Source organism: Mauremys mutica, chromosome 7 (assembly GCF_020497125.1).
Source record: "Mauremys mutica isolate MM-2020 ecotype Southern chromosome 7, ASM2049712v1, whole genome shotgun sequence".
NCBI classification, from domain to species: Eukaryota; Metazoa; Chordata; order Testudines; family Geoemydidae; genus Mauremys; species Mauremys mutica.
This window is the reverse complement of record NC_059078.1, coordinates 75,346,083-75,358,631: the sequence shown is the minus strand read 5'-3', so window position 1 is coordinate 75,358,631 and position 12,549 is coordinate 75,346,083. Positions and strand designations below refer to the sequence as shown.

Sequence of the window (12,549 nt, the reverse complement as noted above, 5' to 3'; positions counted from 1 at the left end):
ATTCCCAGAATCCTTGTCTGTCAAGTCTTTTCCATCCCTCACAGTATGGCTCTTATCCCTCTCTGCATTGAAGTCCGTTTCCTCCATGCTACCTCAGCTGAGAGGTTGGGGGCGTGTGCACAGTTGTCAGAGATTTCCCCCTCAGCAGTACCCAGTGGGGCAGAATGAACTCCTACTGTTGCCTCATGTCACTGCACATGGGTTTGGAGATGGGGTACCAGTGAGATGACTGGCTCCTCTCTGGATGGAACCCTACAGAAAAGGTGCCACAACTGTAGAAGACATGAACCGTGGTCTGGGGCTGGAACCAGGACTGTGGGACTGAGCACTTCTAATCCTGCTATTTGGGAGACTCTTGGAACAGCATGATCTCCCTGGTACCGATGGGGTCAGCTCCCTGTGGTCTGAGGAAGAGGACTCTGAGATGGGATCATTTGTGACTCAACCTCAACCAGTGGGGTGCCTGCCCACCATGGTATAGGCCAATTGCCTTCACATAGCTGAGTCCCACCTCCATATCAGTGGCTCTTTTGGATCCCTCGGGGTTTCCCTTCACATTGGAGAGCCTCTCCTCTATCTTCCTGCCCCTTCTGCATTGGCTAGGTGCTAGGAGCATCTGCAGCAAGGTCACCATTTTCCCTCCTCCAGTACCAATACCGTGTAGGGGGAAAGTGCTCTCAGGATTCTCTTGTGGAGGAATTGGAGGAGGGACCTCCGCAACAACTCTTAGCTGCTGCTTGTCACCTCATGAGGCGGTAGTGACTGAGACTATTTCCCCCTCTTCCCTCCCCCCCCCAATGATTTCAGAGTCATTAAGCCTTGTTGAGGAGGGTTGCTGCAGCTCTGGATATCCAACCAGAAGAGGTGCTGGAAAGATCTTGCAGGCTCATGGATGTTTTAGCCTCTGCAGGACCCACTGCAGTAGTTCTCCCTATTAATGAGGCTATCCTGAAACCAGTCACGGTTTTATGGCAGAAGATGCCCTCTTCTCTGCCTTCCACTGCTAAAAGGGTGGAGGAAAGGTGTGTCCCTATAACCACCCTCCTCAACGCTCCCTCATAGTGTGGCTAATGAAAAAGCAAGACAGAGACCCCAAGCCTCTGCTCTGAAAGGGAAAGAAGCAAAACAGCTAGATCCATTCAGCAGGGAACTTTACTCCACAGGATTTGTACAGCTTAGTGTTGCAAACCAGCAGACTCTGCTGGGTTGCTACGATTTCAACTGGTGGGATAATGTCTTGAAGTTCAAAGACAAACTTCCTGATGAAGCAAAGCAGGAGTTCACTGTTATATTGGAGGAGGACAAATTAGTTGCCAGAACAGCATTGCAAGCAAGCCTGGATGTGGCAAACCGCACAGCTTGAGCTATGGCTTCCTCCATTATTGTGCAGTGTGCATCTTAGCTGCAGTATTCAGGTCTTCCCTTGGAGGTGCTACAAACTATTCAAGACTTCCCATATGAAGGCCCCTTGCTGTTTTCTGATAAGACAGACGAGAGGCTTCGTAGCCTTAAGGAGTCAAGGGCGACCCTTAAGTCTCTGAAGATCTATACACCAGTGGCAAAAAGAAAGCTGTTACACCCACAGCAGTTTCAGAGGTTTCAGCCCTTCCTGCCATGTGCCCAGGACAGGTCCAAAAAGCGGAACAGAAGTTACCATGTGTCGTCCTCCTCCCACCTCTTCTGTAGCTGACAGTTCTAGGCAAGCTGGGTCCTCTAAGCATTCATTTTGACCTGTTGGTCAAGAGCAGTCTACCACTTACCAGAGTGCCATCTTTCCCCACCCCAATTTTTGCCAACCACCTGTCCCATTGTGAGCTTTGGTATCAGAGCTTCCCTATGCAATTTTCTTTAGGGACAAGGTTTTCCTCTTACCTCACCCTAAATTCCTATCTAAAGTGGCTTCTGATTTTCAAATTAACCAAAAAGTTTATTTACACACTTCCTTTCAAAAGCCCTATTCAAGTAAAGGGGAAGAAAACTCCATACTCTAGATATTAGAAGAGCTTTGGCTTTTTACCTGGATCAGACTAGACCATTCAGGTCTTCGTCGCGATTTCAGACGAGCAAAGGACCACCCACTATCCACCCAGAGGATCTCTGCCTGGATTTCCAGCTGTATTCGTTTATGCTATTGACTGGTGGATATCGAACCTGCACGTAAAGTGGAGGCTCACTCCATCAGGTTGCAGACGACTTTTGTAGCCTTTCTGGCTTGTGTACCCATACTGGACATTTGTAGGGCAGCAACCTGGTCACTGCTCCATACGTTTGCCTCTCACTATGCCATCTCTCATCAGTCTAGAGATGATGCCCGATTTGGACAAGTGGTCCTACAATCCTTGTTCAAGTAGACTCCGAGCCCACCTAGAGTTCAAACGGCTTGTGAGTCACCTACAGTGGAATGGACTTGTGCTATCACATGAAGAAGAAAAAACTATTACCAGCCTTTCTGTAACTATTGTTCTTTGAGATGTTTTGCACATGGGCAAGCCATGACCCACCCTCCTTTTTCCCGCCCCCCACCCCTGAGCCTTTCTGGTAGGAAGGAAGTGAGAGGGGTCTGGGCAATGCAGTCCTTGATACCTGCAGTGGCGCAAGGCACCAGAGAGTGCTGATGTTGCTCCAGTGGGTACTGTTGAGGGGAAAATCTCCAACAACTGTGCATGAGGCGCACACGTACCTACAGTGGAATAGGCATGTGCAACGCGCTTTGAAGAACAGCAGTTATGGAAAGATAGATAACTTTTTTCCAGTGCTCAGCCCCACTCATGCTGGGAGCAGCAGTTATAGGGAAAGTCTGGCTTTTCCCTTGTGGCTCTGGGGTAGAGCATGCTCAGTCACTATGTGGGGATGGTGCGGGCTTAGCTACACTTGAGAGTTACAGCGCTGGTGGTGGCTTTACAGCGCTGTAACTCAGTCCCTGTCCACACTGGCAAGGCACATACAGCACGGTATCTCCCTGGCTACAGCGCTGCACGTACTCCACCTCGACGAGAGGAATAAAGAGAACAGTGCTAGTGCTGCAGCACTGGGGTGCCAGTGTAAACAGTGATTAATCTTACTACGCTGTAACTGACCTATGGAACCTTCCCATAATGCTTTTAAGTAAAGATTACACTCTTTGTTTTGTTGTGAACTCGAGGCTCCCGGAGCTGCTTATCTAAAAAACAAACACAGCTACTGTTTGCTGTGAATGAGGCAGGCAGGGGGATCCCTTTGGAATGTCCACAGCTAGTGTTTGCTTGAGGAGAGAAGCAGCACAGTGGGCGGGTGGGGGGTGTCCATTTCGGAGCAGCTGCTTATCTGGTCTGTGAGGAAAAAAACAAAGAAGGCTATTTGCATTTAGTGAATGAGAGAGGGGTGGGGGAAGGGGTCAGAACTTGCAAGGCAGGGAGCTGACACAGTGTTAGCTCCAAAAGTCCACTCTCTCTCTCTCCCCAACACTCCCTGTCACACTCCACCCCACCCCCCTCTTTTGAAAAGCACGTTGCAGCCACTTGAACGCTGGGATAGCTGTCCATAATGCACCACTCGCAACACCGCTGCAAATGTGGCCACAGCAGTGTGCTGGTAGCTGTCAGTGTGGCCACACTGCAGCGCTTTCCCTACACAGCTGTACAAAGACAGCTTTAACTCCCAGCGCTGTACAGCTGCAAGTGTAGCCATACCCGCAGTCTGGTCAGATAAGGAGCTGTGAGGGAATGGAGCACATGGTGAGGATGGAATCCTCTGACATTTTAGCTGCCAAATTGCTAATTTTGGCAGCTAAATGCAAAAGACAAGCATGTGTAAACTGATTTTTTTTCTTTTCAAAAGCTTGTATCTTGGCAAATTTGGCAGATTTTTACAGGACTAGCATCCCTTAAACAAAGGCTACCCTCCTACCAAAAAAGAAGTCCCTGCTCCACAGCATACAGGCACTAGAGCTGTTCAAAAGAAAGGTTGCCAGCATTTTTTAACATGGGGAAAACATTTCCCCCTAGTTTTTCTTAGGAATGGATCAACTGTTTTGGCTGAAATTAAAATAAATAAATAACTAAATCAGCCTGAGGCAGACGCCCAGCATGGAAACATTTAGCACAATCTGTTAAAGTTTGGCAAAATTTTAAACAACTGAAAATAAAGTCTTATAAAAAGTTATGGGAAACCTTAATAATAGATGGCACTTTCAGCTGCACAGATAATAATAGGATGTTTTAGTATGGGTTAGCTGTGTGCACAATTGGTAGATGTAATAAGCTGACTAGTAGCAATCGCCATGATCACAGTTCATCACCTGCCTTCATGTTGTTAGTGGATATCTGTAGGCATCAGGGTAGAGGTAGGTTTTTATATACCCTCTAGTCTTTCTGTTAGAATAATCATACGCATGATTTGTAACAATAATAGGTACAACATTTTCAGATCCAAGTGTGATTTTGTTTTCCTACTTGACTGTCCCTTTAAAGCAGTGGTTCTTAACCTTTACTGCAGCCTGCACCCCTTTGGTTCTCAAAATATGTTCTCACTCCCTTATCAAAAATCATTGAAGTAGGTCAGTTCTTTAAACCTAGATATATCATAACTATAGAATGAAAGAGAGAGAATTATATATGTATTTTAATTTCGCAGTAAAATTAAGAATACAGTAATAGTTAACATTATACATTTTTTAATAACTACATAGATTTGATTAAACAAAGTAGTTGTACTTACGTGCATGTCTCATACCCTCAGAAAGGGCATCTCACACTCCCAGGGGTGTGTGCACCCCAGGTTAAGAACCACTGCTTTAAAGATACATTTTGAGCTGAAGTAAATCTTGGGAGAAAGTTTGACTTGAGAAAGAATGAGATTGAGTTGCTGGGGCACTTATCTATACAACAAAACATTAAGAAAAGAGATCTACTGATGAGGCTTTCAGGAGAGGGGACTATAGGGAGTAGGAAATTGAAGCATGATGGGAGCATGCTGGTTTTCTTGCCTTTTGGATTGTGTGTACATAGTGATTATGATCCAAAACCTGCCGAGCTCTTGATCAGGTAAGTGTGGGAGACAAATCTTGAAGCTCAAGAATGGAGAGTCTGCAGTTTTACTCACTGGTAGTGGTAAGTGCGTCCAAGGTTACTATGGTTCCTTCCTTGTGCACCAAAATGCATAACATATTGGAGCCTAAAAAAGTGAATTGGGGGCAGAGTTTGGAAGAAGAGAAAGGAGGCAGCTTTTCTGATGCCTTTAATGTCTTTATTAGGAGTTCAGTGCAGAGTTTGAAGTTTCCCAGCTCTATGAATGCAACTGGATTGTGGTGAATTGTTCAACTCCAGCCAATTATTTTCATGTCCTCAGAAGACAGATCTTGCTGCCATTCAGAAAACCAGTAAGTAGCTTAATTGATACTGTTGTCTAATTATAATACTAAACCACTTTTATGCAGGGTTTTGTTTGTATATAACATATAACTGAATGGAAGATGTGTGCATTTTAGTATTTCTCAATGAAACTCAAGTTAGAGACTGAGGACGTGATTAATGAAATCTCAGCGTTGCTTTCTAGAATTGTAAGGCCTGGTTTTCAGCCTAGCTTCCTTTTGTCCACCTATGTGCTTTTTTTTTTTTTTTTAGCACTAATGCCTGGGTGTTGCTCAAATGGCTTTTGTAAATTCTGTCACCTGCAGACATAGGTACTAGTGCTTGAAAAGTGTGTGTGTTTGTGCACAAAAGGAGGCCACCTTCTGCAAAACAGGCTCTTATTAGCCTTATCTGAAATGATTTTTGTCACTCTTGCAGACACTTAGAGCTAACGTGCTGCTCTGATGTAAATCATGACTTGCTCTGGTGCAGGTTAGTCCACATTTCAACTGGGGTAAACTGTATAGTATGTCACAATTCATATTTTTGCATTGCATCTGCATTAGGGATTTTCTTTGGTATAGCTATACTGGTTGCTAAAACCACAATGTAGATAAGGCATTAAAGATGAAGTTGAACCTGGTCTCTCTATAATTAAGTTTTGGTGCCCTTATGGTCCAGTTGACAAAGGGCTTGTCTAAGCACTCATTCAGTTTGAGTATCCTCTCTAGTTCAGGTTTAAAGCCAAGTTATGACACCTCTAATTACCTCTCCACTCTGGGAAGATTTGTGCTAAGAATGAGGCCCTTTCCAAGGGCAATTGCCTTGAGTTACACCAGATCCTAATGTGACTTAAGCTTTGTTCGATGCCATCCCATTAGCACTGAATAGCACAAGTGTTTTTAAGGAATCTCAGTGCAAGTTTCTGAAGCAATTTGGATTCTGTACAATTTGAAACCTAAAATACACAGTTGGATGTTTATCATTAAACAAGTGCAAGAGGTTTTTCTGATGGTTCTCTACCATAGTCCAGCTCAAAAATTTATAATTCACACTAATTTTTTGTGTCCTCAGAGGTCATAAGTTATGTAGGCTGGGACTTCAAAAGGACCCTAAGGAGTTGGGGAATTCAGTAGTTGTTGGGTGCCTAGTTGCTCTGGGGCTTTTTGAAAATCCCAGCCATAGAGATTCCTTGTGCCTAATACAGGTAGTATCCATTTGTGTGTCAAGAATAATATTGTGTATGTACAGCAGGCAGTGGATCAAGCAGCAGCTTCTGAGAGTTGTAACAATCTGTATTTTACAGCTTATTATCTTTACACCGAAGTCGCTGCTGAGACATCCTGAAGCTAAATCCAGTTTTGACGAAATGGTATCTGGTAGGTCAAGTTACAAATGTTGTGAACTCACAATCATCTGTATGCAGTCAGCGTGCCAAACTATGTATTCAGAATGCTGAGTATCCAGTCCAGAGAGAGAGCTAACTTCACCTCAAGGAGCTCGCATGTACCTCTCATTGACTGATTTCCCTAGGAGTTCCTGTGTGCAAGGGTGGGAGAGATCTGGCCTGGATTTAGAAATATAATTCCTGTGCCAAAATAATCTGCATCCAAATAATGAGAGTTCTTAGACTTCAGTTTCAATATATAATGGCATATCTCATGGCCAGTTGTTCTCTTAACGGGAGGGTGGGGTGGCGGGTGGCGTTCATCTCTCTGCAGGGATCTTCCCATCCTCATAAGGTTGTAGGGATCCATTTTCATCACTTGTCTTTATTTAAAAAGTTGAAATGTTCTTTGTACTGCTTTTGTCAACTCCATGGTTGTCAAAAGCAGGAGTGGTTCTGGTTCCATTGACTTGTCACTTCCTTCCACTCTTCGTTCTGGGCCTGCCTTATCCCACTGCTAACCTAAAGGAAGATCCTAGCCAGTAAAAGCGAGGCGTTAAGTCAGCGCTTGGCAGTCTGAACCTTTGCTCTTTGTGCTGGACAGCACCAGGAAGCAGTGGTGGCAAGCCCACCGTCTCCATGCAGCCAGGAAAAAAGGAAAGAGGGTGTGAATTTGCCACCCAAGGACAGATGCAGAATAGCTGAGTGATCAGGAAGTGTAAACAAAAGAGCAGGGCCCTGTGCCTAAGGCTGAGTCCTTGGACACACTGGTATTCTAGCATTGTGTTTAAAGGAAGAATTATTGGTCAGATTTTCATCTCCTTAGAGCTTAGGTTTGTAACCTTTGTGTCATTTGCACCAACCTCCGTGGTAATTAATGAAGCATTTGTTGCCATTTAGTATTTGCTTGGTTTCAGCTTTATGTTCTATTCTCTTCTTCTTGAGGAGATTGTCACCAGGAAAAGACAGTGTGTGCTTTGTATGAATGATCATCAGAGGGATTTTCCTAGATTTGACTGTGTTGTAGCCCTTAGAATTAGTCAGTCTGGAAACTTCACACTAATGAAATTCAGGATTCATTAATAATTGTGGTCTGGTTCCCTTATACGCTGTCCACTCTTAGTTTATTTCCTGGGTTCCCCATCTATTTTACATTAGCCCACAATAGCGGCCAAAGCTCCTAGTTAATTGCTAATTCAGATGTACTTGTGTTACTGCTGTAGATGGACTTCTTTTATATCTGTGAAGGCTGAGGAGTCTAACTCTAGCTGACCAGATAAAGCACTGACTCTGAGTCGTCTTTAACGATGAACTCTGGTTCTTCATCAGACTGGATAATTCAGACATAAATCAGTTTTTCTTTCAAGCATTTATGCCTGTTTTACTCCCTAAGATGAATGACACATTTATTCTCCTGATAAGTGGGTGTGTTGTGTTGGTTCAGACTTGGAGGTCATGCTGCTATTTGCAACCTCACAGTTGGCTGATTAAAACTATATTTCTATATCAATCATAGAAGCGAGCGATGGATAAGACCTATTAGGCCATCTAGAATTACTCCCTATTGTACATTCTAGCTTTATGTGTCCCAAGCAAAAGGGCTTCTACCTATTCTCTTGGGAGATTGTTCCACAGGGAAAATACATCCCACTGTCAGGAAGTCCTTCGTGTTAAGCAGTCTAAATTTTATCCCGGTACTCAAAGCTATATACCCATGTACCGTATTAATTCTTCATTTTGGATAATTCTGTTTTAATGTCTCAAACAGAAGATCTTGATCACACAGTACAACAAAGATGCTAGTTATGTACTTGCTTACATAATAGAAGCTCCATTATAACCATCCATTCTGGCTACTTGAAGGTTTTTGCTGGTGTAATAAATATACAAACATCTTTTTAAAAACCTATTTTACTGGAATGAAAAGTAAATTTACGGCACATACCAAGCATTCTTGCAGGCTTTCTAGAAGGTATTTACTTAATTCTATAGCTAAGATTATTTTGGAAATAAGATTTTTTTTTTTTAGGTGGCATGTTTAGTTGTTAAAAATATACCTAGGTCAGCTATGCGGCGCTATTAAACCAGCTCCTCAACACCAAAAACACAGGTTATAAATAGGTGATGTATGTTACAGACTAACAATATCCGGTAATATCCTGGACAAACCTTATTGAATTGGGTTAAACCTTGTTAAATTGAGTTTTTAATATCTTTGGAGTGCATTGCATTACAAATGCGATCATCTGTGTGTTATTGAGGGACCGTGGATACTTCCATTGGAAGAGTAAATAGAAGAACAGCAGGAGGTGATTAGGTAAATTCACTCCTGTTGCAACATCCTCAGAGAAATTCCATCCCCTGGAGAGGTCTGTGTATACAAATTCAAACTGGATTGTCCAGGGACCAACAAAGTATTTTTGATAAATAGCCTGGTTTTAAACTGGTTCAGGGCCACCTTTCTGGTCCAACAAATGGACAGAACCCTGGTCCAAGGTGAGCCTCCGTTCTTAGGGAAGGGTTGGAAGGACTTGTCACTAACCAGAACCCTTATCAGAGTGAGAGGGTGATCTCGGGTAAGCTTATTAGCATGTGTGTAGGTTCTGCTGTTTTTCTGAAGTGCTTTTACCTCAAGGCTTGCATCGAAAGAGCTGTGTGGTGTCTGTGACTGTGGTTAGTCATGCTGTTAACTGTCTCTGAAGAAAAAGCAAGCAGAGGTGCTTGGGTAGCCTGTCTTTCCTGGGAATAACACAGTGAAGGCAGGGAACTGTGCAGCCTGGAAATATCCTCATCAGAAGGAGGTGAGATGAGGGTTTCCACCCAAGGAAGGCAATGGCTGGGGAGCTAGAAGCATGAGAATGGGTGCCCTTGCTGGACCACTAAGGGGAAATACAGGTGCAGTTTCCCTGACCTGTGATAATGTGAGCCTAGTACCTGGGCATGACAAGAAAGATACCAGTCTTGAAGTCCTCCTTCCCTTTAAGTTGTGAAGAGCTGTTTATCAGAAACCCTTTAATGGACTCCCTCTTTAAACTGGATTGTATTTGAATAACCTATGTCAAAACCTGGAGTCTGAAAAGATCTAGGAATACAGAGGATGGGATGATAGTCTTTTGGGTACAGAGCACTGTCACAATTACTCTGTGGATCACTCAAGATTGGGCCGGCCTCAGTAGAATTTCTTGACTGAAGGTGACCATCACTAGAGGAATGCATTTTTACTTTAATTTTTGGTATGACTAGGTACCAGTTTCAGGCGTGTGATTCCTGAGGATGGGGCTGCAGCACACGCACCAAATGAGGTTAAGCGGGTGATTTTCTGCACAGGGAAGGTGTATTATGATCTCATTAAAGAGAGAAAGAATCAAGATTTGGAGAAACAAGTGGCTATAACTAGGCTGGAGCAGGTGAGTGCCCTGAACCTCATTGAAAACTCAGACTTTGAGACGAGTCTCAGCCAAGGACTGTGACTGAGCCAACTTCTAAATCATTAGCAGTTGCAAGACATGATGATAATGATCATGCTTAACATTTGTATAGCATGTTCTATCTTCCAAGACATCAAGTATTCCTCACAAGCCCTTGTAAGCTAGGGAAGGACTAGTTTTCCTATCTTTATTGTAGTGATAATGAGACCCAGAGAGGTTAAATGCCTTGGCTGTATAGCGAATCAGTGGTGGCAGAGCCAGGATTAGAATTTGGTAGCTTCTTGCTCCTAGCCCATGCTCAACCTGCTAGATCAAAATGTGTCTTGAAAACAGTCATGTATGCCAAGAATGACCAAATAGTACAGCTCTCTAGTTTTCCCAAAGCATCTTTAGCAAAGGATTCAGCGCTACAGAAGACATTTTCCCTGAAGACCTGTGCATAACAACTATACTACAGAGTAGCAGAAAAGTGTGCTATTATACTTGCTGTTCCCAATGGTAGTGAGTACCGTGACTTGCAGAATGTGGTTATTTGTCTTTTAATTTAGAGTGGCGGTTACATTGTAGGTTACTTATATTTACTCTGTTAGAATGAAGTGCAGTAATTTACAAGAACATACAGGTACTAGGTATCTTAGTAGTACATGGATAATAACAATTGCAGTGCCCTATATTTGCCAGGGACAACCTTGCTTTACATGATATCTGTCCACGTAAAAGAAAGCATTGCCATTTGTTTTCAGTGTATTATCTCTTTAGATCTCTCCATTCCCCTTCGATCTGGTAAAGGAAGAGCTTGAGAAGTATCCTGGAGCTGACTTAGTGTGGTGTCAGGAAGAGCACAAGAACATTGGCTACTATGACTACGTCAAACCTCGTTTCCGCACCATTGTTAATCACACTCGCCCCATATGGTATGAAACTTACGTCTGTGTTTTCTTTGCATCACGGGCATGATCTGCCTTCCAGGCTTCATACTGGTTTGTTACTTTGAGATGGGGTGATGCATGTACGGAAAAGTCAAACTCTACAGACCTTGAAAGGTCTGATTTTGGGGGCTTCCATCGCCATTCTTCTGTTTCAACCTGGTCTTTATGTTCCCAATGTGTGGTCCACACCGAACTCTCGTGCTCTGGTTGGTCTGCACCTGCATTGCTCACCTACTATGGTGGGTCAGTACATAAACAGTACAGCAGTACATTCTAACCATGCCTGCTATCGTAAATAGAGAGAGCCTGGTGATCATCCCAAACCAGAGTCTCTAACAGGTGACTTCATTTTTAGTTAAATAAAAATCCAAAGCAATTTATCAAGCCAGCACCCTCTTCACCACTGTCTATATTGTTTGGCCCTATCACATTTTCATGCCTTTTGTTCATCTTTTGTACTTCTGAATGGGCTGCTTTTCCCTTCTAAAAATCCCATTCCAAATTGTGCTTCTCTGGAGGAAACAACTATTGAATGGAACAATATCTGAGCCACTAAGCTTCCTTCACAATTATTTTTCCAGCCTGTTTGCTTCTATATCACTGAAGGGAGATTGGTACAAGAATGATCCAGATTCTGGTCCCTTCCTCACCAATAGCAGCCTATCTAATTAATGAAAGCCATCCCTTCCTCCACTCACATAGACCCAGACATCAAATAGATCTGTTAGGCCAGGTCCTTAGCTGGTGAAATTGTCGTAGCTTTGTTGAAGTGGTCTGCTCTATAACCAGAAACTTGCAATATCACTTCATATTTCCAGTGGACCTAGAACTGGAGGCATGAGAGCAAGTCTCTCATGGGCAAAAGAAAGGAGAGTTTTCCTGTCTTACACTTGCGTGTTCTAAAGCTGTTGTTTAGCTGTATATTCTGTCTACATTGCATGTACGCATCCTTGTTAGTTTTAGTGTTCTGTCTCTTCTCTCCTCACTGTTGTCTACCCAATTGTCTCTTGTGTTACAAAGGTATGTTGGCCGAGAACCAGCTGCTGCTCCCGCTACGGGTAACAAGAATGCTCACCTGGTGTCGCTTCGGAGATTCCTGGACACAGTTTTCAACCTGGAGGCCTTTGAAGGAAAGATGTTCTGACTCTGAGACACCATCCACCATCTTCATGCAGCATTGTTATAAAACCCCGCTTCCAAAGGAGTAAATAAAAGCACATGGGAAAACTATTGAGGATTTTGGTTTTCTAAGATAAAGGGTTGTGAGTAGATCTTCCCCTCTAAAGCGCTGTAGGCAAACTGGGGAATAAATGAAGGAGTAAAGCCTTTACAAATATCTGTAAAAGGTAATTACAAGTATAGGGGTAATAAGGCCAATGTCTGTAAAAGGTAATTACAAGTCTGAGGGTAATAAGGCCAAAACAATGGAAAAAATTAAAGTGGTGAGGAGTTAGGGGAAAGTATATTAGTCTTTTGGA

General features: G+C 43.3%; 1 protein-coding gene across 5 annotated transcripts in view; it reads left to right on the top strand.

Annotated features, from left to right (window-relative positions):
* The window catches only part of OGDHL (oxoglutarate dehydrogenase L), a 123,801-nt gene extending 111,513 nt beyond the window's left edge, over positions 1-12,288 (top strand). For all 5 annotated transcript variants that reach the window (XM_045025444.1, XM_045025447.1, XM_045025442.1 and 2 more), the window contains 5 exons: positions 5,231-5,356; positions 6,634-6,706; positions 9,958-10,121; positions 10,902-11,056; positions 12,092-12,288. In XM_045025444.1, the coding sequence (XP_044881379.1) occupies positions 5,231-5,356; positions 6,634-6,706; positions 9,958-10,121; positions 10,902-11,056; positions 12,092-12,215 (642 nt within the window). In that variant the 3' untranslated portion in view covers positions 12,216-12,288. The remainder of the gene's footprint in view (positions 1-5,230; positions 5,357-6,633; positions 6,707-9,957; positions 10,122-10,901; positions 11,057-12,091) is intronic.
* Positions 12,289-12,549: the final 261 nt, after the last annotated feature.